Source organism: Oncorhynchus mykiss, chromosome 28, assembly GCF_013265735.2.
Source record: "Oncorhynchus mykiss isolate Arlee chromosome 28, USDA_OmykA_1.1, whole genome shotgun sequence".
Taxonomy (NCBI): Eukaryota; Metazoa; Chordata; class Actinopteri; order Salmoniformes; family Salmonidae; genus Oncorhynchus; species Oncorhynchus mykiss.
Genome location: NC_048592.1, coordinates 17931982 through 17958455, shown reverse-complemented (window position 1 = coordinate 17958455; position 26474 = coordinate 17931982). Strand labels below are relative to the sequence as shown.

Genomic DNA, 26474 nt, shown 5'->3' with positions numbered 1-26474 from the left:
ATAATAGTCTGTAGGCCAAACTGATTTTGTGAGAAGACCGATTTTCAGAATGTCTCATGGTCTGACAAACACCGCTCTAGCTCTGTCACCTTTCACCACAGATGGGATGTCTCATGGTCTGACAAACACAGCTCTAGCTCTGTCACCTTTCACCACAGATGGGATGTCTCATGGTCTGACAAACACAGCTCTGGCTCTGTCACCTTTCACCACAGATGGGATGTCTCATGGTCTGACAAACACCGCTCTAGCTCTGTCACCTTTCACCACAGATGGGATGTCTCATGGTCTGACAAACACCGCTCTAGCTCTGTCACCTTTCACCACAGATGGGATGTCTCATGGTCTGACAAACACCGCTCTAGCTCTGTCACCTTTCACCACAGATGGGATGTCTCATGGTCTGACAAACACCGCTCTAGCTCTGTCACCTTTCACCACAGATGGGATGTCTCATGGTCTGACAAACACCGCTCTAGCTCTGTCACCTTTCACCACAGATGGGATGTCTCATGGTCTGACAAACACCGCTCTAGCTCTGTCACCTTTCACCACAGATGGGATGTCTCATGGTCTGACAAACACCGCTCTAGCTCTGTCACCTTTCACCACAGATGGGATGTCTCATGGTCTGACAAACACAGCTCTAGCTCTGTCACCTTTCACCACAGATGGGATGTCTCATGGTCTGACAAACACAGCTCTGGCTCTGTCACCTTTCACCACAGATGGGATGTCTCATGGTCTAACAAACACACTCTAGCTCTGTCACCTTTCACCACAGATGGGATGTCTCATGGTCTGACAAACACAGCTCTAGCTCTGTCACCTTTCACCACAGATGGGATGTCTCATGGTCTGACAAACACAGCTCTAGCTCTGTCACCTTTCACCACAGATGGGATGTCTCATGGTCTGACAAACACCGCTCTAGCTCTGTCACCTTTCACCACAGATGAGGAAGTGTGACTTAGGCGGATGTGGTGTATTGAGACACATCCAGTCACACAAAAGGGAATATACTGTAACGTTGCGGATAAAGTTTGGAATGATCATTTCATGTGTACAACATCTAAAGACCGTTTCTAAAAGGACTTGTTTGTGAGTTTATGGAGCCTTTGTTCATGTTTTTCCAGGGCCCCCAGACACAACGAGGATGAGGAAGTGATTTGCTGTTTGGGGTAAGTTTCTTCCCAAAATGTGAAATCACAAAAAAGGTGTCTAACATGCCATTTCCATCAAAAATTGAGATTTGGTTGAGAAAAATAAAACTTCTCCTTTAAGAAGAGACTACTGTTGGGTGGATGAGTGTGTGGCACCACCACCAATCCACCGTCAATCCACTCTCCTCTCAGCTTTACCATGCGTTGGTGGGAGAGGGACACAATGTGTCTTTGAAGTACACAGATCAGACTCAGACAGACTCTCCGTTATTCTTTTCCATGGTCTTAAGTCACAGGGATGATGATTCTCTTTCATATTCTTGGTATTTGTTTAAAAGTCAAGGGTTGATGTGGATGGGGAATTAAAACGGGACATTTTCCAGCTTGTAGGTGGAATGTAATCAGTTACCATTCATTATATCAATAAGGTTTGGGAACAAAGGTAGAAACAAAATTTGAAAAGAAAAAATGAAAGTAGAGAAGATAATAAAGAGATTTCAAAAGGTAAAAAGAGATGAAAGTAGAACCATCAAAAGAAACCTGAGGAGCATGTGAAAGCCTTCCTGTGTGTACAGTATGTGTGTGTGTTTGTTTGTGTGTGTGTGTGGACCCAGCTAGTTGATTGCTCTGTTATGATAGAGTAATTGCCCATGGCTTAATGATCACAGTAGGGTGCTTCTCTGTCTCCTGGTTCCACAGATCACACACATGATGCTCCAGTACACACACACACACACACACACACACACACACACACACACACACACACACACACACACTTTGATGTAATTCTGTATAATGGATGATTCTGACCATTCTGACAGTTTTTATTATGCAGAATCATTACGTCCACAAACGGGAGAAGAATAACTGGTGTATCAATAACTGGTGGGTGACTTCATTTTAGCATGTTGCTATGTGCACCCTCTGTGACTTCTAGGAAGATTTTAACATGTTCCTATGTGCACCCTCTGTGACTTCTAGGAAGATTTTAACATGTTCCTATGTGCACCCTCTGTGACTTCTAGGAAGATTTTAACTCACTTTGCCCCACTATTTCTCCAGGTTTTCACCATCATTGTAAAGCCCTAGGTATTGTGTTTCTTTGACAGTCATTTCTGAAGATTAGTATTTATCTCATGTGATTTGTGATTAATTTATGTCTGTCCCTCATGTTAAGGTCATCCCTGATACTTGAACCGATCCCTCGTTTTGAAATGATGTAACCAATCCTTTAAAAATGTGTTTTTCAGGCCTCCCGGGTGGCACAGTGGTTAAGGGCGCTGTACTGCAGCGCCAGCTGTGCCATCAGAGTCCCTGGGTTCGCAATCAGGCTCTGTCGTAACTGGCCACGACCGGGAGGTCCGTGGGGCGACGCACAATTGGCTTAGCGTCGTCCGGGTTAGGGAGGGATTGGTCGGGAAGGGATCTCCTTGTCTCATCGCGCTCCAGCAACTCCTGTGGCGGGCTGGGCGCAGTATGTGCACGGTGTACACATACATTGGTGCGGCTGGCTTCCGGGTTGGATGCGTGCTGTGTTAAGAAGCAGGGTTGGTTGGGTTGTGTATCGGAGGACGCATGACATTCAGCCTTCAGCCTTCGTCTCTCCCGAGCCCGTACGGGAGTTGTAGCAATGACAAGATAGTAGCTACTACAACAATTGGATACCACGAAATTGGGGAGAAAAAGGGGTAAAATTCAAAAAAAAAATTGATCATCTAATAGTCAAATCATAGTGTAAAAGCAGGTGAGCTTTACATTTTGGGGAAGTGTTCTGTTACCAATGTTTTAAATATCAATTTCCCAAAAATTGTGAAGCTTGCATTTACAGTAATTGCACAAAACAAACTTCCATTCTCTTCCAAACTTCCATTCTCCCTGTTACATGGGGATTTATGGCAGATTTAAGATGAAATCGTCAACCTAGGGTCAACCCTGCTATGGTCAACCCTGCTAGGGTCAACCCTGTTAGGGTCAACCCTGTTAGGGTCAATCCTGTTATGGTCAACCCTGTTATGGTCAACCCTGCTATGGTCAACCCTGCTATGCTCAACCCTGTTAGGGTCAACTCTGTTATGGTCAACCCTGTTATGGTCAACCCTGCTATGGTCAACCCTGTTATGGTCAACCCTGTTATGGTCAACCCTGTTAGGGTCAACCCTGTTATGGTCAACCCTGTTACTTTATTTGGCACCTACACGAATAGGCACTTACTTACTGTATTACATTTTTTCGGAATAACTCGTTTTTTATGAAGTTGAAAATTGTGCTCTTTATGACAGAATGTTAAAATTAGGTGGAGAAATAAAATGTGGGACCAAGATACACTTTTCAAAAGCCACCGAATTGGTGGAACGACCCTGGTATCATTGGCTCAAGCTGAGAGAAATCACATCCGCTCAGACAGTTCACAGCTCTAGCTCTTCAATAAACCAAACACGCAGCTACTGTAGACATCAAAACAAAAAGGAACCAATTGGGTCATCTATAACCATATGCAAATGGGCCTGCTTTCTCCCTTGGCAGGCAAGATCTCATATTTTACTAGCTTGAAGTGTTTATATTGTTCCCTTTCTAAATTTGTCGGTCGACTAATTTAGGCAAATTATATGATAAGAGCTCTAAGGTAACAACCAACAGAGTTGCAGTAAAAGGTAATAGTCAGTGGAGAAACACAAGGGAATACAGCCAACTACTGTTATTCTGTAAGCAGTCCTCCAATATAAAGTGCTGTTGTGAGGTGAATGAGAACCTGCAGTGTACCAACCAGGGAAAACAACAAGGAGGTACACTTCTATTTTTTCGAAAAACGTATCTCCTTCGACTCAATAACAACAATGACTGCTTCCTGCTTTAACCGCAGCGACGGTTTTGACATCATCGTCTCCGGAGTGGTGCTCTGTAGAAAGGGAACGCACAAAGGGGCGTATCACGGTGTCTGTCAACTCCCCCTTTGGCAGGCCTTAAAAAAGTATCACGGTGTCTGTCAACTCTCCCTTTGGCAGGCCTTAAAAAAGTATCACGGTGTCTGTCAACTCTTCCTTTGGCAGGCCTTAAAAAAGTATCACGATGTCTGTCAACTCTCCCTTTGGCAGGCCTTAAAAAAGTATCACGGTGTCTGTCAACTCTCCCTTTGGCAGGCCTTAAAAAAGTATCACGGTGTCTGTCAACTCTCCCTTTGGCAGGCCTTAAAAAAGTATCACGGTGTCTGTCAACTCTCCCTTTGAAAGGCCTTAAAAAAGTTGGAATGATAATTTGTTTCGAGTTCAAGGCTGGAGCATATCGGTAATGGAGGTATACGGGTGTGTGTCTTTTTCAGTGAGACGGTGAGCCTGTAGGCAGGTGAGTAGACAGGTGTGTGGGGTCTCTTACCAACTGTTGGCCCTTGGGTCCCCATCCAGCATACTGCAGGAGGGAGTTCCGTACCTCAGGAGGATTCAGACTCCATGTTTCCCTGTGGAGATACACAAAAATATATGGAATCTTCCAGTGAGCTATCTAGGTTGCTTCTGTCATGGTACTATCAATCATTCAGAGACAAATTTAGCAAATGTTTGCTTAACTTTAAGACTGAGCATAAATATGGAACAAAAAGCAGACCAGACAGAGCTAGTACATAACAAGTGGCCTTTACCTTGGCTGATGTTAGGGATGGTGTTTTAAATCTATCCACCAGATGGCAGCACAAGTGCATGGATTTGACTTTGCTGATGCTAAGCACTTGTTAATGCCGCGTTCATGTGCTCGTCGAAACTAGGAAACTTCCGACTTGCTAACAGGTTGTAATTACACACATGCCACGTTTAACCAGTAAGCAAGTCGAGACACCACACTTTTTTATGTTTCAATGAAAGTCAATGAACTAAGAAGGCCAGACCCAGCTGCTATTGCATTGGTGTCTATAGGAGACACAGCCAGTTAAGTAGACCGAAACAGACCTTTTTTTTCAATGGTAAATGGCCTGATTGAACTATCTTCATTTATCCATCATCTTTGGTAGAAAGTCAAGCTGTCACAAAGAACAGTCAGCAATTTCCTGTTTCATTTAATACAGACAAATAAGATGTGAGTGAGTGAGTGAGTGAGTCAGTCAGTCAGTCAGTCAGTCAGTCAGTCAGTCAGTCAGAGAAAGAGACAGAGAAAAAGACAGACAGAAAGTGAGAAAGAGAAAGACAGAGAGAGTGTGAGAGAGAGACAGGGATAGAGAGAGAGAGAGAGGGAGACGGACAGAGAGTGAGAGAGAGAGACATATACATACAGACAGAGACAGACCCAGACATATACAGAGAGATAGACAGATACAGACAGACATATACAGACAGACAGAGACAGACATATACAGACAGACAGAGGGACATACATATACAGACAGACAGAGAGAGAGAGACAGACATATACAGACAGAGAGACATACATACACATACAGAGAGAGAGAGACATACATACACAGACAGAGAGAGAGAGACATACCTATACAGACGAACAGACAGACATATACAGACACAGACAGACAGACAGACAGACATATACAGACAGAGACAGACAGACATACATACACAGGCAGAGAGACAGACAGACAGACAGACATACACAGACAGACAGAGAGACATACATACACAGACAGACAGACAGACAGAGAGACAGACATACACAGACAGACAGAGAGACATATACAGACAGAGACAGACAGACAGACATACATACACAGACAGAGAGAGAGACAGACAGACATACACAGACAGACAGACATATACAGACAGACAGAGACAGACATACATATACAGACAGACGGGGAGACATATACAGACAGAGACAGAGAGACATATAGAGACAGACATACATACATACACAGACAGACAGAGATACATACATACACAGACAGAGAGACACAGACATACAGACAGACAGACAGACAGACAGAGACAGACATACATACACAGACAGACAGAGAGACATACATACGCAGACAGCGAGACAGACAGAGACATACATACATATACAGACAGATAGAGAGACATACATATACAGACAGACAGAGAGAGACATACATATACAGACAGACAGAGAGACATATATACACATACATACAGAGAGACATATACAGACAGAGACAGACAGACATACATACACAGACAGAGAGACAGACAGACAGACATAGACAGACAGAGACACAGACAGACAGACAGACAGACAGAGAGAGAGAGAGAGAGAGACATATATACATACACAGACAGACAGACAGACAGAGAGAGAGAGACAGACAGACAGACAGACATATACAGACAGAGAGAAATACATATACAGATATACAAAGACATATATACACAGACAGACAGGGAGACATATACAGACAGAGACAGACAGACATACATACACAGACAGACAGAGAGACATACACAGACAGAGAGACAGACAGACAGACAGACATATACAGACAGACAGAGAGAGACAGAGAGACATATATACATACACAGACAGACATACATACATATACAGACAGACAGAGAGACATACATACACAGACAGACAGAGAGACATATACAGACAGAGACAGACAGACATACATACACAGACAGACAGAGAGACATACATACACATACAGACAGAGAGACATACATACACAGACAGAGAGACAGACAGAGACAGACAGACAGAGACATACATACATATACAGACAGACAGAGAGACATACATATACAGACAGACAGACAGACAGACATATACAGACAGACAGACATATACAGACAGAGACAGACAGACATACATACACAGGCAGAGAGACAGACAGACAGACAGACATACACAGACAGACAGAGAGACATATACAGACAGAGACAGACAGACAGACATACATACACAGACAGAGAGAGAGACAGACAGACATACACAGACAGACAGACAGACATATACAGACAGACAGAGACAGACATACATATACAGACAGACGGGGAGACATATACAGACAGAGACAGAGAGACATATAGAGACAGACATACATACATACACAGACAGACAGAGATACATACATACACAGACAGAGAGACACAGACATACAGACAGACAGACAGACAGACAGAGACAGACATACATACACAGACAGACAGAGAGACATACATACGCAGACAGCGAGACAGACAGAGACATACATACATATACAGACAGATAGAGAGACATACATATACAGACAGACAGAGAGAGACATACATATACAGACAGACAGAGAGACATATATACACATACATACAGAGAGACATATACAGACAGAGACAGACAGACATACATACACAGACAGAGAGACAGACAGACAGACATAGACAGACAGAGACACAGACAGACAGACAGACAGACAGAGAGAGAGAGAGAGACATATATACATACACAGACAGACAGACAGACAGACAGAGAGAGAGAGACAGAGAGAGACAGACAGACAGACAGACATATACAGACATAGAGAAATACATATACAGATATACAAAGACATATATACACAGACAGACAGGGAGACATATACAGACAGAGACAGACAGACATACATACACAGACAGACAGAGAGACATACACAGACAGAGAGACAGACAGACAGACAGACATATACAGACAGACAGAGAGAGACAGAGAGACATATATACATACACAGACAGACATACATACATATACAGACAGACAGAGAGACATACATACACAGACAGACAGAGAGACATATACAGACAGAGACAGACAGACATACATACACAGACAGACAGAGAGACATACATACACATACAGACAGAGAGACATACATACACAGACAGAGAGACAGACAGAGACAGACAGACAGAGACATACATACATATACAGACAGACAGAGAGACATACATATACAGACAGACAGAGAGACATATATACACAGACAGGCAGAGAGACATATACAGACAGAGACAGACAGACATACATACACAGACAGACAGACATACATACACAGACAGAGATACAGACAGAGACAGACATATACAGACAGACAGAGAGAGACAGAGAGACACAGAGAGACATATATACATACACAGACAGACATACATACATATACAGACAGACAGAGAGACATACATACACAGACAGAGAGAGAGAGACATATACAGACAGAGACAGACAGACATACATACACAGACAGAGACAGACAGACATACACATACAGACAGAGAGACATACAGACAGAGACAGACAGACAGACAGACAGAGACAGACAGACATATTTACATATACAGACAGAGAGAGAGACATATACAGACAGACATACATACACAGACAGAGAGACAGACATACATACACAGACAGAGAGACAGACATACATACACAGACAGACAGAGAGACATACATACACATACAGACAGAGAGACATACATACACAGACAGAGAGACAGACAGAGACATACATACATATACAGACAGACAGAGAGACATACATATACAGACAGACAGAGAGACATATATACACAGACAGGCAGAGAGACATATACAGACAGAGACAGACAGACATACATACACAGACAGAGATACAGACAGAGACAGACATATACAGACAGACAGAGAGACACAGAGAGACATATATACATACACAGACAGACATACATACATATACAGACAGACAGAGAGACATACATACACAGACAGAGAGAGAGAGACATATACAGACAGAGACAGACAGACATACATACACAGACAGAGATACAGACAGACATACACATACAGAGAGACAGACATACATACATACACAGACAGAGAGACAGACAGACATACACAGACAGAGAGACAGACATACATACATACACAGACAGAGAGACAGACAGACATACACAGACAGACAGAGAGACAGACAGACATACACAGACAGACAGAGAGGCATATACAGGCAGAGAGAGAGAGACATATACAGACAGAGACAGACAGACATACATACACAGACAGAGAGACAGACATACATACACAGACAGAGAGACAGACATACATACATACACAGACAGAGAGACAGACAGACATACACAGACAGAGAGACAGACATACATACATACACAGACAGAGAGACATACAGACAGAGACAGACAGACAGACAGAGACAAATAGACAGACAGACAGAGACAGACAGACATACATACATACACAGACAGAGAGAGAGAGACATATACAGACAGAGACAGACAGACATACATACACAGACAGAGAGACAGACATACATACACAGACAGAGAGACAGACATACATACATACACAGACAGAGAGACAGACAGACATACACAGACAGACAGAGAGGCATATACAGGCAGACAGAGAGACATATACAGACAGAGACAGACATACATCTACAGACAGACAGAGAGACATACATATACAGACAGACAGACAGACATACAGACAGACAGACAGAGACATACATACATATACAGACAGACAGAGACATACATACATATACAGACAGACAGAGAGAGAGAGAGACATACATATACAGACAGACAGACAGAGAGAGAGAGACATACATATACAGACAGACAGACAGAGAGACATACATACACAGACAGACAGACAGACAGACATACATACATACATACACAGACAGACAGAGAGAGATATACAAACATAGACAGACAGACATACATTCACAGACAGAGACAGACAGAGAGACAGACAGACAGACACAGACAGACAGACAGACAGAGAGACATACATATACAGACAGAGAGAAAAACATATACAGACAGACAGAGAGACATATACAGACAGAGACAGACAGACATACATACACAGACAGAGAGACAGACAGACAGACAGAGACAGACATACATATACAGACAGACAGAGAGACATACATATACAGACAGACAGAGAGACATATACAGACAGAGACAGACAGACATACATACACAGACAGAGAGACAGACAGACAGCCAGAGACATACATACATATACAGACAGACAGAGAGACATACATATACAAACAGATAGAGAGATATACATTTAGAGACAGACAGAGAGACATACATATACAGACAGACAGAGAGACATATACAGACAGAGACAGACAGACATACATACACAGACAGACAGACATACATACACAGACAGAGAGACAGAGAGACTTACATATACAGACATACAGAGAAACATACATACACAGACAGAGAGACATATACAGACAGAGACAGACAGACATACATACATACACAGACAGAGAGAGAGACAGAGACATACATGCATATACAGACAGACAGAGAGAGAGAGAGACATACATATACAGACAGACAGAGAGCGAGACATACATACACAGACAGACAGACAGACATACATACACAGACAGACAGAGAGACAGACACAGAGACAGACAGACAGAGACAGACAGACAGGGAGACATACATATACAGACAGACAGAGAGACATACATACACAGACATACAGAGAGACATATACAGACATACATACACAGACAGAGAGACAGAGACAGACAGAGACAGACAGAGACAGAGACAGACAGACAGAGAGACATACATATACAGACATACAGAGAAACATACACACAGACAGAGAGACAGACAGAGAAACATACATATACAGACAGAGAGAAATACATATACAGACAGACAGACAGAGAGACACATACAGACAGAGACTGACAGACATACATACACAGACAGAGAGACAGACAGACAGACAGAGACAGACATACATATACAGACAGACAGACAGAGAGACATACATATACAGACAGACAGACAGACATACATACACAGACAGACAGAGAGACAGACAGACAGAGACAGACAGACAGAGACAGACATACATATACAGACAGACAGAGAGACATACATATACAGACAGACAGAGAGACATACATACACAGACATACAGAGAGACATATACAGACATACATACACAGACAGAGAGACAGACAGAGACAGACAGAGACAGAGACAGAGATTGACAGACAGACAGAGAGACATACATATACAGACAGAGAGAAATACATATACAGACAGACAGACAGACATACATACACAGACAGAGAGACAGAAGACAGACAGAGACAGACATACATATACAGACAGACAGACAGAGAGACATACATATACAGACATACAGAGAAACATACATACACAGACAGAGAGACAGACAGACCGACTGACAGACGTGCAGACTTACGGGGTGATGAGACTACAGATGATGTAGAATGCCATGTAGGAGTGCTGGTAGATCTGCAGAGACAAACACAGCTTCAGCTTCCAACCTCAGAAGACAGAATCACCCAATAAACTCTGAAACAGAGACAAAAGGAAAAGGAGAAGTGTGGTCCTTTCTACTCACTGGGGCCACGTTGTAGGCCAACAACACATGTTCCAGGTCTGGAGATATTTGGTACTTGGTGGCTTTATACATTTCCTGGAAAAGAGAGAAGTGAGGACATTTTGAGTCAAGTTTATTACAAATGAGCGTCACACTGTACATACTGTATTTAAATACCATATCACCTTCTCATACAGTTTTGGGAATAAATCTAACCTAATACTCACAAACATCCTGTTCTCCACCAAAACGACCCTCTCCTGTGTTTCGACGTTGAGTTTGACCACATCCCCTTCTTGTGTTCGATACAGCAGTACATTGTCTGGAAATAATAAACAGCACAGAGGAGAGAGAATTACATATTGGAATATGCAGCCGGCTGTTTCAAACAGCACAGATAGTGATGGATCAGGGATTCTAACCTCCTGCCACAGAGGGCTTTGAGGGGCCAGCCTTCCACCCTGGACTGGGGGTAGATTGTTTTCAGGGGGCACAGAGGGCTTTGAGGGGCCAGCCTTCCACCCCGGACTGGGGGTAGATTGTTTTCAGGAGGCACAGAGGGCTTTGAGGGGCCAGCCTTCCACCCCGGACTGGGGGTAGATTGTTTTCAGGAGGCACAGAGGGCCTATTGGAGCTGGCCCTGCTGGCAATCCTGTTCCCTATGCAGTATAATATACAGTAGTTGTAGGGTGTGATGGTGTTAGGCCATTTTCCCACTATTGTTATGACCCAAACCGTATTGTGCTGGCTCAGAAATGTTTTTCTATGGTGGATGCATAACTACGCCAGCACAGTAGAGCTTGGCTCCGCTTTGCTGAGTACTATGAAAAGGGCAGTGTTGTTCTCTAGACCCGAGCCACTTCAGTGTCACTGTGTCCTGTTCGGATAAACCCCCCTCCCAAGAGAAGAGGAGACGAGAGAAAAGGCCTCCGTGCTGCTATCTCCAAGGTTTTTACCCTTCAAATAAAGGATGATTGAATAGCCATCTCATCTTCCTTGCTTACTATCCGCCACAACAATAACACAATGGTGCTGATGCTAGTGATACTGGCAGGATTTCATATTGCTGGACATAATGGCCTTCTTTTTATGGTGGTGGTGTGTTTTTACGATAAATCAACTCTACGTTTACGTTTTGAAAATGCTTTCCTGCTCCAAAGTCAAAATATTTGTTCAGTCATGACAGTTCACCTCTCAAAACACAATAATGGATGCATTAGGTATAATGGAAAGTGTACAGTATGAGTATCCTGCTACTCCACACTCCAGAAAGCCTGACAAGTCAGCTGACTTCTGTAAAGTAGTGCATAACAACTTTAACAAAAGCGATTCATTAAATTGCTGTAATTAATCAATCAATTAAAAGTAATGAGCGCAGAGAACATTCCAATGTGGTGTTAGACAAAGGACAAGCTTTGAGGTGTGCGTGTGTGTGTGTGTGTGGGGGGGGGGGGGGGGGGGGGGACTTGTTTAACCAGTAGTCCCCACAAGAATAGAAATCAAACAAAAAGTTGACCATCTGGGGCTATTTTGTTAGTCCCCACAAGGTCAACTGCTATTTCTAGGGGGTTTCGGATTAAGATTAGAATGAGTGTTAGGGATATAATTAGGTTTAGGGTTAGGAGCTACGGTTAGTTTAAGGGTTAGGGTTAGGAGCTACGGTTAGTTTAAGGGTTAGGAGCTACGGTTAGTTTAAGGGTTAGGGTTAGGAGCTAGGGTTAGAGTTAAGGTTAGGTTTTTGGGTTAAGGTTAGGGTCAGGGTTAAGGTAAGGGTTAGGGTTAGGAGCTACGGTTAGTTTAAGGGTTAGGGTTAGGAGCTACGCTTAGTTTAAGGGTTAGGGTTAGGAGCTAGGGTTAGTTTAAGGGTTAGGGTTAGGAGCTGCGGTTAGTTTAAGGGTTAGGGTTAGTAGCTAGGGTTAGAGTTAAGGTTAGGTTTTTGGGTTAAGGTTAGGGTTAGGGTCAGTGTTAAGGTAAGGGTAAGGGTGAGGGTTAGGGTTAGGGAAAATACGATTTTGAATGGGACTGAATTATGTCCCCTCACAAGGTTAGGGGGGGGGGGGACTTGTTTAACCAGTAGTCCCCACAAGAATAGAAATCAAACAAAAAGTTGACCATCTGGGGCTATTTTGTTAGTCCCCACAAGGTCAACTGCTATTTCTAGGGGGTTTCGGATTAAGATTAGAATGAGTGTTAGGGATATAATTAGGTTTAGGGTTAGGAGCTACGGTTAGTTTAAGGGTTAGGGTTAGGAGCTACGGTTAGTTTAAGGGTTAGGAGCTACGGTTAGTTTAAGGGTTAGGGTTAGGAGCTAGGGTTAGAGTTAAGGTTAGGTTTTTGGGTTAAGGTTAGGGTCAGGGTTAAGGTAAGGGTTAGGGTTAGGAGCTACGGTTAGTTTAAGGGTTAGGGTTAGGAGCTACGCTTAGTTTAAGGGTTAGGGTTAGGAGCTAGGGTTAGTTTAAGGGTTAAGGTTAGGAGCTACGGTTAGTTTAAGGGTTAGGGTTAGTAGCTAGGGTTAGAGTTAAGGTTAGGTTTTTGGGTTAAGGTTAGGGTTAGGGTCAGTGTTAAGGTAAGGGTAAGGGTGAGGGTGAGGGTTAGGGAAAATACGATTTTGAATGGGACTGAATTATGTCCCCTCACAAGGTTAGTTGTACAATACTGTGTGTGTGCTTCTGCTGGTGAGGTGAATTATCATGATCCATCTGCTGAGGGAAATGCCCTTATGCCTGCTGGTGAACATCTCTGCAGCCACCATTTCCCTACATATTATTTGGCTATCTGCAAGGAAAAACACTGGACATCAGCATGTTGCCAACGTCATAATGGGGTGAATAGGCCAAAATATTCTGCCATGATTTAAATGATTAAATTCAGTTTCACTGTAAAGTCCATGGAGAACAAGAGCACCACCTCTTGTCTAGCCCACTGCACTGAGGCTAGGTAACACGGTCACCACCGATAAATCCATGATAATTGAACATTTCAATAAGCATTTCTCAACTTCTTTCAACTTTTTCACTCCGGACGCTTTATCTGGACATGGTTCGTCAGGACTTCCACCATCCGAAGGTAAGTAGTAACATTAACATAATGCCTTCTAATTGCAGTCGCTGTACTCATAATATACAGGAGAACTAAGCTGTTAGCCAGTCTGCCAGCTTAGTGGAGTCTGCCACTAGCACAGTCAGTGTAGTCAGCTCAGCTATCCCCATTGAGACAGTGTCTGTGCCTCGACCTAGGTTGGGCAAAACTAAACATGGCGGTGTTCGCCTTAGCAATCTCACTGGAATAAAGACCTCCTCCATTCCTGACATTATTGAAAGAGATTGTGATACCTCACATCTCAAAATAGGGCTACTTAATGTTAGATCCCTCGCTTCCAAGACAGTTATAGTCAATGAACTAATCACTGAGCATAATCTTGATGTGATTGGCCTGACTAAAACATGGCTTAAGCCTGATGAATTTACTGTGTTAAATGAGGCCTCACCTCCTGGTGTCACATCCTGTCCATAGAGAGTCCTTATTTTCTATGGTGGAGTAGGTCAGGGCGTGACTGGGGGGGTTAGTCTAGTTTATTATTTCTATGTGGGGTTCTAGTTTTGTTTTTCTATGTTGGTGATTTTGTATGATTCCCAATTAGAGGCAGCTGGTAATCGTTGTCTCCAATTGGGGATCATATTTAGGTAGCCTTTTTCCCACCTGTGGGTTGTGGGATATTGTATTTTGAGTAAGTGCATGTAGCACCGCTGTAGTCAACGTTCGTTGTTCTTTTATTGTTTTTGTTAAGTTTCACTATTAATAAATGCCTTGGTCCGTTTCTACAAACAATCGTGAAACCTGGTTACACTAGTGACCATATCCCTCGCGCATCCCGCAAAGGCGGAGGTGTTGCTAACATTTACGGTAGCAAAAAAAAAAGCCCAGACGTTTTCGTCTTTTGAACTTCTAGTCATGAAATCTATGCAGCCTACTCAATCACTTTTTATAGCTACTGTTTACAGGCCTCCTGGGCCATATACAGCGTTCCTCACTGAGTTCCCTGAATTCCTATTGGACCTTGTAGTCATAGCAGATAATATTCACATTTTTGGTGACTTTAATATTCACATGGAAAATTCCACAGACCCACTCCAAAAGGCTTTCGGAGCCATCATCGACTCAGTGGGTTTTGTCCAACATGTCTCCGGACCTACTCACTGCCACAGTCATACTCTGGACCTAGTTTTGTCCCGTGGAATAAATGTTGTGGATTTTACTGTTTTCCTCATAATCCCGGACTATCGGACCACCATTTTATTACATTTGCAATCGCAACAAATAATATGCTCAGACCCCAACCAAGGATCATCAAAAGTCGTGCTATAATTTCTCAGACAGCCAGAAAGATTCATTGATGCCCTTCCAGACTCCCTCTGCCTACCCAAGGACGTGAGAGGACAAAAATCAGTTAACCACCTAACTGAGGAACTCAATTTAACCTTGCGCAATACCCTAGATGCAGTCGGACCCCTAAAAACTAAAAACATTTGTCATAAGAAACTAGCTCCCTGGTATACAGAAAATACCCAAGCTTTTGAAGCAAGCTCCCAGAAAATTGGAACGGAAATGGCGCCACACCAAACTGGAAGTCTTCCGACTAGCTTGGAAAGACAGTACCGTGCAGTATCGAAGAGCCCTCACTGCTGCTCGATCATCCCATTTTTCCAACTTGAGGAAAATAAGAACAATCCAAAATTTATTTTTGATACTGTCGCAGAGCTAACTAAAAAGCAGCATTCCCCAAGAGAGGATGACTTTCACTTCAGCAGTAATAAACTCATGAACTTCTTTGAGGAAAAGATCATGATCATTAGAAAGCAAATTACGGACTCCTCATTACATTTGCATATCCCTCCAAAGCTCAGTTGCCCTGAGTCTGCACAACTCTGCCAGGACCTAGGATCAAGGAAGACACTCAAGTGTTTTAGTACTATATATCTTGACACAATGATTTAAATAATCATGGCCTCTAAACCTTCAAGCTGCATGCTGGACCCTATTCCAACTAAACTACTGAAAGAGCTGCTTCCTGTGCTTGGCCCTCCTATGTTGAACATAATAAATGTCTCTCTATCCACCGCATGTGTACCAAAATCACTGAAAGTGGCAGTAATAAAGCCTCTCTTGAAAAAGCAAAAACCTTGACCCAGAAAATATTTGAAAAACTATCGGCCTTTATCGAAACTCCCATTCCTCTCAAAATGTTTTGAAAAAGCTGTTGGCAGCAACTCACTGCCTTCCTGAAGACAAACAATGTATACGAAATGCTTCAGTCTGGTTTTAGACCCCATCATAGCACTGAGACTGCACTTGTGAAGGTGGTAAATTACCTTTTATGGCGTCAGACCGAGGCTTTGCATCTGTGCTCGTGCTCCTAGACCTTAGTGCTGCTTTTGATACCATCGATCACCACAATCTTTTGGAGAGATTGGAAACCCAAATTGGTCTACATGGACAAGTTCTGGCCTGGTTTAGATCTTATCTGTCAGAAAGATATCAGTTTGCCTCTGTGGATGGTTTGTCCTCTGACAAATCAATTGTACATTTCGGTGTTCCTCAAGGTTCCGTATTTTACCTCTTGGGGGATGTCATTCGAAAACATAATGTTAACTTTCACTGCTATGCGGATGACACAGCTGTACATTTCAATTAAACATGGTGAAGCCCCAAAATTGCCCTCGCTGGAAGCCTGTGTTTCAAGTGGATGGCTGCAAACGTTCTACTTTTAAACTCGGACAAAACATAGATGCTTGTTCTAGTTCCCAAGAAACAAAGAGATCTTCTGTTGAATCTGACAATTAATCTTGATTGTTGTACAGTCGTCTCAAATAAAACTGTGAAGGACCTCGGCGTTACTCTGGACCCTGAACTCTCTTTTGACGAACATATCAAGACTGTTTCAAGGACAGCTTTTTTTCCACCTACGTAACATTGCAAAAATCAGACATTTTCTGTCCAAAAATGATGCAGAAAAATTAATCCATGCTTTTGTTACTTCTAGGTTAGACTACTGCAATGCTCTAAATAAACTTTAGTTAGTGCTAAATACGGTTGCTAGAATCCTGACTAGAACCAAAACATTTGATCATATTACTCCAGTGCTCCCTACACTGGCTTCCTGTTAAAGCTAGGGCTGATTTCAAGGTTTTTCTGCTAACCTACAAAGCATTACATGGGCTTCCTCCTACCTATCTTTCCGATTTGGTCCTGCCGTACATACCTACATGTACGCTACGGTCACAAGATGCAGGCCTCCTAATTGTCCCTAGAATTTCTAAGCAAACAGCTGGAGGCAGAGCTTTCTCCTATAGAGCTCCATTTTTATGACGTGGTCTTCCTTATATCACCCACCACTGAGACCTGTATGCTCTAGTTGGCTGGCCCTCACTACATATTAGTCGCCAGACCCACTGGCTCCAGGTCATCTATAAGTCTATGCTAGGTAAAGCTCTGCCTTATCTCAGCTCACTGGTCACGATAACAACATCAACCCGTAGCATACGCTCCAGCAGGTACAGTATATCTCACTGGTCATTCATCCCCAAAGCCAACACTCCCTTTGGCCGCCTTTCCTTACAGTTCTCTGCTGCCAGTGACTGGAAGGAATTGCAAAAATTGCTGAAGCTGGAGACTTACAGTATATTCCCCTCACTAACTTTAAACATCAGCTATCTGAGCAGCTAACCGATCGCTGCAGCTGTACATAGTCCATCTGTAAATAGCCCTCCCAATCTACCTACCTCATCCCCATATTGTTTTTATTTACTTTTCTGCTCTTTTGCACACCAGTGTCTCTACTTGCACATCATCATCTGCTCATCTATCACTCCAGTGTTAATTTGCTAAATTGTAATTACTTCACTACTATGGCCTATTTATTGCCTACCTCCTCACGCCATTTGCACACACTGTATATAGACATTCTTTTTTTCTATTGTGTTATTGACTGTACGCTTGTTTATTCCATGTGTAACTCTGTGTTGTTGTTTGTGTCGCACTGCTTTGCTTTATCTTGGCCAGGTCGCAGTTGTAAATGAGAACTTGTTCTCAACTAGCTTACCTGGTTAAATAAAGGTGAAATAAAATAAAAATAAAATACAAAAACAAATCAATTATCTTCCGAGATATCCAGATTGGGTAATTATGTTGATATATGTTGTTGTGGAAAGGTTACTTTCCAGTGAAGAAGACAAGCTATGTTACTGCTGCGTAAGTAGCTACGTTGTTTATATATCAGTTTGTAAAAGTATGTCGAAAAAAACTGCCTCTGCTTTTGTGCTTTCTGGAGTCAATGAAAAAACAAAAATCATTTGAATCTCTAACACTAGAGGGCAATCAGTAGCTTTATTATATATTGTCGTGTGTTCTGCAGCTTGGTCAAACGTAAAACGGCCATCTCAGACCCGCCCTACATCTGTTTAATTTGGGCCATACCTGTCCTGTACATGCTCGGCATACATTATAGCTACAGTACTGTGTGGTGCGTGACGGCATAAACTGGACACTTATTATGAAGGATTTACCACAAAATGACTTACAGAATCAATGTCTATGGGATTTACTCACCGTGGAGAGACCATGGTGGAGAGGCACATTCCACAGTTCCATTGGATTAATTACATGGCTCTGTCTATGTCTCTCTGTATAACCCTTAATTAAATGTGCTTGCTGAAAGCAAAGTACAACTTTACAAACTGTTCATCCTTCTTATTTTCTTTCCACTGCCACCTGTAGACTCCAAACCGTAAAAACACTAAAAACATGCAGGCAGTGTACTAGAAAACACTTTTTGATACTACTAATGCTTTTCACACTACAACCATATTGTAGTGGAATTGTTAGGTTAGATTACTCGTTGGTTATTACTGCATTGTCGGAACTAGAAGCACAAGCATTTCGCTACACTCGCATTAACATCTGCTAACCATGTGGATGTGACAAATAACATTTGATTTGATTTGATATTTGCAGAAATCACAATGCATTTCAAAGGCCATAGACCTGAATGGGAAAACCTTGCCACGTAACTAGTCTTCAACCGTTTAAGCTGGAGACTCCATTGAAACTTTAAAACATGCAGACCGGTCTGGAATGGTGTACTTGTATATAGCTTCTTTTATACCATTTCTACTTTTTGAACTATAACCATTTTAAAATGTACATAAAAGCTCCATAGGTTTGAATGGGTAGTGTTTGAATTCACCACTTATCTTGAACCATTAAAGCTACCAAAACCAAAATGACTTTAAAATGCGCAGACTGGCACTGGTACACTATTGTTGCTTGAAAAAAAATGGTTATTCTACGTATACTTTTCAACCATATTTGCATAAATCCAACTGTATTTCAGGTGCCATAGACTTGAATGGAACAAATTCCGGTCTCTACAAGTCTTCAATCGTTTTAGCTACAAAATGGCCATCAAACTTTCAAACGGGCAGACTGGTTGGTGGGTGCTGAGCAATGTTCGTTCAAATTTTTTCGTCAGTAAGCAAATTTCAGGTTTGCTGATCGCAAACTTGAACGTTGTGAAAATTCTGTACAACTTCTGTTTACACTGAGGCTGTACCCACTTTACGTTACAGTTATAACAGTGGCCAAGTAGGCTACTGTAGCTATTTGATCATAAAGTAGGCCTACCAAAAAACAATGGAGAAAATGCACCACATAACATTTTAACATGGAAATAGCTGTTCTATCATTCAGCCTACAGTAGCAGCAAATGTGTGGCCAAATGTGTGGCCTACTTGCAGTGCTTGATATTAACCTGTTTATCCACTTGTTAATCAGACCAGGAGGTGACTGAAAATGTGTTGTTTGATGCAAGAAACCACTTTACAAAATAAAATGCATTATTATTCCCATACCATTATTACAGAGAATAAGATCAATTATGCTACCCTCTGCCTACGGTCTACTTAGTTTATTCAAGACCGTCTCAAAATACAACACTTCCCCTTTAAGACAGAAAAAAGCTATTTTCAAAGATGTCTAGAAATGCACATATTTTGTGCTCTTGTAGGAAGCAACCACTCCCCCATTGTTGACAAGAAATGAGCTATAACTGGGCTAATAACTCACTAACTAGCAAAGAATATGATCAAATGTGCTTAGGTGGCTACATGCAGCTTTCGATTTGATCTCAAAACAAGTGGTTCTACTCACAACCGCTCATACTGTAAACACAGTCCAGTTCAAAGTGAATGGCACAGATCCATATATGGTAATGGCTATTTGCATGTAGGTCTACTGCAGCTCTGATTGGTTATGGCGCACCAGTCTGTGTAGAGTACGGGCATGAGTCATGCCTGTCAATGCAATAGAATCCTAATCCAATGCGCTCTGCCTACAAGAAAATCCCTTGCACAGTTAGATTTGCCTACAAAGTGAAACAAATGTTTTGTTTCGATATGTTGCATTGAAAGTGGCTAATATTGCATTGACTGGATCACAATTCCCACAGTTGAGAGAAACGTTGATAGTGTTAACTAAAGGGGAAAACTCTAGAAAGTTGACTGAAGTTCAATCTCGTGCTTCTCTGCGTGGGCTGATATTTCTTCTTCGTGGCAGTCCGAGGGGAGCTGGGCAACCGCTCACGAACGCAGGTTAGAGGGTACATTGTTTCTGAGTGAGGTTCAGTTTCTTGTGGAGAATGAGAGGGCAGGGAGTAACTATAGCAACTCACCGCTGAGCCATGTAGCGTCGGGGTCGTGCACATGAAAATCTCCTCCGAAGACGTCCTCAATGGTGACTTTCTTCTTGAGGGCAAGGCTATCATCTGCAACTACCAGTGGAATATATCAAGAGAGCAAAACAATGGAAGAAGACATAATTAATGAGTTACAGCAATATGATAATGTTAAGGTTCAATTCTCATTCACATGACTTACCTGTAACTAAAAAAAGGGATCTGGCCATCTTTATTATCTGGTTGCTGTCAGTCAGACAGTACTCTGACACAGACATACGTTTACAGTCTTCCTTTGTGACTTGAGCAGCCTTCAGCTGCAGGGAAGTGCATTTTCCATTTCCAAAAAACGTTTATATTTTACTTCTCCTGCCACAAGTTGCCTGAGCGGTCATAAAAACAGACCAGGAAACGTCTGAGTCGGACTATCACGTGTATTTTCTGTCTCTGGAGATTGTAGGACTTCCAGCAGCAGTTCCCAACTCACAGACGCAGCAATTACGGAGAGGTTACAAAGGAGAAATAGACACTTGGCCCAGGGTAACTCTCTATTGATCCACCAGCATCGATTCACTGCAGCCTGGACAGTTTTTCAAGCAGCCATAACTCCCTCTACCCCCAGCTACACAATCCCTTCTGCAGTTGACAGCAAAACTGCAGACCAGACAGGGTGGACAACAGAGGTAAAAGGTTGAATTATATAGAGATGGTGGTGTGTGTGCCTTTCAACCCCATATGCCCACGGTCTGGGAGCCATACAGTCAGTGCCTTTGCAAGTCTATACATTTACACATTCTCTTCATCTTTGGTAAATGACTATAGAGAGGGATTCATTCCCAACATGTGGAAAACAGCAGCTCTGATGCACTGCCAATTATACAAATGACTAGAGCTATTACTGCATAATCATTTCCATTAAACGACACTGAATGGCGTTATACATTAAATCCCCATTACCTTGCGAGAGGATGACCTCACCTCGTCTCTCTGAAAAACCAATACGCAATCTCCAAGCTGACACATTACCATCAACTTCTCTACTCCTGGCTGTCTATGAATGAATGGGCTTATGAAATGAAATGACCCACTGGGCTGTCTGCTAGCAAGGCCAATTGTAATCCCTCTCAATCGAAGTAGAAGTTTTCATTTGGCGGCCTGACTCCGGTATAAGTATGTCTTGATTTAAAGGGGCAATCTGAAGTTGCTACATCTATTTTGGGACTTATAAATTCATGATATGTACCCGTTGATTCCTGAAGAATATAACTGATAAATGTCTTGTGAGCTTAGTTCAACTGTCGTACCCCACCAGAACCCAAAATATAAGCTTGTTTATTACAATGTTTTTAAACTAAGTAAATGTGAACAAACACTGCATAGCCTGAAAACATGGTCAAAACTATCATGTTGATATCATGGATGGTCAGTCCTTGCATAGCTCGGTCTATGAATTTGAGTGGTTATATTTCTCCAGACCCATCCTGCAGCTTTTTAGCGAAACAGTGTCTGGGAGACGGAATTATACAACATTTGTTTGGGAAGTGATAATGTGTCTGCAGTGTTACGTATTTGATGGTGTGTGTGGTGTAATCTAGCCGATTGTAATGGGCGTTTCTAAGTGTGTTTCTGTTATAATATAGCTGAGTGTGTTTGTGTTATTACAGATTTAAAATCTTAATTTGATCACTCTGTTGCAGGAAAACGTTCCTGTGATGCAGAAAATAATGAACTTGCACTGTATTTTATGTTTAAAAAGACTTCTGAAGTTTGTCATTTCCACTTTGAAATGTCAGACTTTTATTATGAAAAATGTGCCAGCCCCTACAAAATGTCAATTAATTATAATCCACATAATAATTCACATTTCCTGTTGCTGCAGTGTTATTTTCCTACTGTAGCAAAACTGGCTCAAATTAAGATCCTACATCTGTAGGATATGGTGTGGTGTTTGTAGTGTTCAGTAGCGGAGTGTAAAAGTGAATGCAGATTTATGTGTTACGTACTTGGGGTGAGCACGATGACAGCGGTGACAATCAGAGACAAGATGATGCAGATGACCAGCAGGGCGATGACTATCCCCTTCCAGTTCCTCTGTGGAGGGGCACTGCCCACCAGCTCCTGCAACACAAACAAACACACATTAAAGTTAATAGGAGTCAATTGGGAGAAATGGAGGGGAGGCACTGACTACTTGTGTTACTACTGCAGTACTCCTGTGATAGGCTCTCAGCCACACAGCTGTTGAAAGAAACTAGTGGGAATCTAAGTGACAGAATATACTCTGAAGGTGGAAATGACAGGAAAAAACAAGAATATGCTGAAGACACTTCCTTATGTTAGCGTGTACCGCATTGGGAGATCCAGATAACCTGAGCACATCCTCAAAGTATTTCACCCGAGGCTTCTGTGACCCCTTTACCGTAATACGCCTTTCCTCTCCTAAAGGCAACGCCAAACAGAGGCTAGATGGTCTATATATGAAACCCTATCACTCTAAACACATACAGTCAAATCCAAGTATACAAAACTTAACTATACCCCTATGGTGTAGGCTGAGGCAGATAGTTCACCGCACGGTTACACCATCACATTTGCACATGTAAAAAGCCCAGCATGATATTACACACCCTATTCATTGATAGTTGTGGTAAAGCAAAATGGAGATTGGTTCATGAGACAAGTGTGAGTGTCCTATAGGTGAATCAGACTATCTGTTGGATTGCTACTATATCTGTTGGTATCCAAGGCTGATTCTAGCCTAGTTCCAGTTCTGAAAGTGTTTTAACCAATTCCTCTGACTATCAAGGCATGACAACAGAGTTGGCTAAAGTACAGATATCACAGAGATCTGGAAGTAGGCTAGACATATTGATGCAGAGAGCCAGTACTCTTGGACCCTGTACAGCGTCTCATCGTTAAGGTCTGTGTCTCTCTCCTCTCCACTGAGCTCTGAGCAGTGGCTGGAGCATAGCGTGTCACTGTGGGCAGATAGAGATCAGGCTTAATTAGGAACAATGCAATCAACAGATCTGGATCAATATGGATCAGTGTTGCTCTGCATCTTTCTGTATGAGGCTATGGTGGTTGTAGTGACTCATGTATGTGTGTGTGTGTGTTAGGGTTGTCACGGTAGAAGCATCAAGATACTACGATACCAGATTTACCTTGGCAGAAAAAAAGAACACGAAGCAGACCAAACTATGGTTCTTAAAACCTTTATGTAAAATATTGTGTGCTATAGCTTGCAAAATATCCAAATGTGATTCTGAGTGACACCATAAGGATGTTTTTTCCAACATTAGAACTGTTTTGCTCAAGAAATTAAAAGGCAATTCTGCCATTTGTCAATGTCATAATCAGCCTCTCCACAAAACCAGTGTCTACATAAACTCAGCAAAAAAAGAAACGTCCCTTTTTCAGGACCCTGTCTTTCAAAGACAATTCGTAAAAACCCAAATAACTTCACAGATCTTCATTGTAAAGGGTTTAAACACTGTTTCCCATGCATGTTCAATGAACCATAAACAATTAATGAACATGCACCTGTGGAACGGTCGTTAAGACACTAACAGCTTACAGATGGTAGGCAATTAAGGTCACAGGTATGAAAACTTAGGACACTAAAGAGACCTTTCTACTGACAGGATGGCAACAACAACTGCCCGAGTTACACAAGGAATGTACAATCCCTCCATCAGTGCTCAGACTGTTTCTCAATAGGCTGAGAGAGGTTGGACTGAGGGCTTGTTTTCAAACCCTGCAACAAGTTTCTCGCCCAATGGAGGGTATTTTCTTGCTCCCCCGCGTCACTGTGAATGTCATACAGTTTGAAAATCACTGTTTTAATTTTTTTGGGGGGAACTTTTAATGATGTCATCGGGTAGAACTTTTTAACAAAATATTTTTTTTCTATAAAACTTAGAAATGCGAAATCTCACATATGTTGACAATGGTATTGTGCTGGAGATAATGAAAATGAGGTTGAAAAGTGGTGGAGTTGTCCTTTAAATCTGCTCCATGTTTTGTTTCCTTGCCACGATACTTCTGCGTATCGCGATACTGGTATTGTGGCAACCCTAGTGTGTATGTGTGTTTGCATGTGTGTAACAGCTGCAGTTTCTTATATTATTGTTTCTGCGGAGGCATCTCCCACATATTACACTGATAGTGAGATAAGGCTGGAGACTGAGATAGAGGAAATTAATCTGCCTGTGTTATCACCTCCTAATGGAAATGCTCCAACTGTGGATTCATCAGGAAATCACTGTCTGCTGCCCTCTGACCTCCGCAAGGAATAAACAAATGAATAGCATGGTCTGCAGATCAAATGTACAGATCAAGGCCCATAGATATCTACAGTACACTGCAAAGGTTCAGGTGAGAATTTATTACAACCAGTCAATCGTCCATTTTGAACACTCAAAGACTTTTGCACACTTCGAAGACAACCTTTGAGAGCCTGGCATCACTGATCCTAACATCGCTGAGCCTCTCACATTAAATGACTGTCTTTACTGTAGTTTGTTGTCTTGCCAACGTTGTGGTGCGCTGTCGCGCACACTAATCAGCGTGGCACACACTACAAGATTCTTTACTTGGTCGCAAAAAAAACATTATGTGATTAGATTGTTAACGCAGCTAGAATAAGCTGTGACTCACAGCAGCCTCAAACGTTTTCAGTCAGACATTCACACCTGTCATACAGAGTTCAAATATCTAGCCAACATTTTGAATTGAATAACATTGCTTGGGAACTTCTGAGCTGTTATGATTTGACACATAGGCTTTGGTTAAAGGCAAGTACAAATGCATACTGGTAGTAGTCATCGCTCCTTCTCGAAAGTCTACACATTCTGGGTGAAGCGAAACAACGTCGTCTCACTGGCTTCTTCTCTGGCGAGCTGTCTTTGTTTTTTACTGATCACCGTTCTCAAAACTTGACGTTGCACACTACGAGAGCATCAAATCAAACATGTTTGAAAATATCGGGACGCCTGGGTCTGCTCAAATACGGGATCGGTAGCCCTCAGAGTGCGTCTCTGACTCGCTCACATTAAACGAGCGTCGGTGACGGCTGCTCGCCCCGAGTAGGCAATGGCATGGGGATTTTGTCTTCAATATCTATCAAAAACTTGTCTGGGATAAGTTTGTATTGTGTAGTGTACACCAGGCTTTAGAGGTAACTGGTAGCCTAGCTTTAAGAGCGTTGGGCCAGTTACCGAAAGGTTGCTAGTTCGAGTCCCTGAGCCAATTTAGTGAACAATCTGTCGATGTGC

The 26474-nt window shown here is 42.3% G+C and overlaps 1 protein-coding gene across 3 annotated transcripts in view; it reads right to left on the bottom strand.

The window, feature by feature from the left end:
- Positions 1-26474, bottom strand: part of LOC110508657 (dipeptidyl aminopeptidase-like protein 6) — a 119140-nt gene that overhangs the window by 28412 nt on the left and 64254 nt on the right. For all 3 annotated transcript variants that reach the window (XM_021589344.2, XM_036966513.1, XM_036966511.1), the window contains exons 2-7: positions 23202-23316; positions 21196-21294; positions 11699-11793; positions 11493-11567; positions 11331-11383; positions 4536-4617 (exon numbers count right to left, since the gene is read on the bottom strand). In XM_021589344.2, the coding sequence (XP_021445019.1) occupies positions 4536-4617; positions 11331-11383; positions 11493-11567; positions 11699-11793; positions 21196-21294; positions 23202-23316 (519 nt within the window). The remainder of the gene's footprint in view (positions 1-4535; positions 4618-11330; positions 11384-11492; positions 11568-11698; positions 11794-21195; positions 21295-23201; positions 23317-26474) is intronic.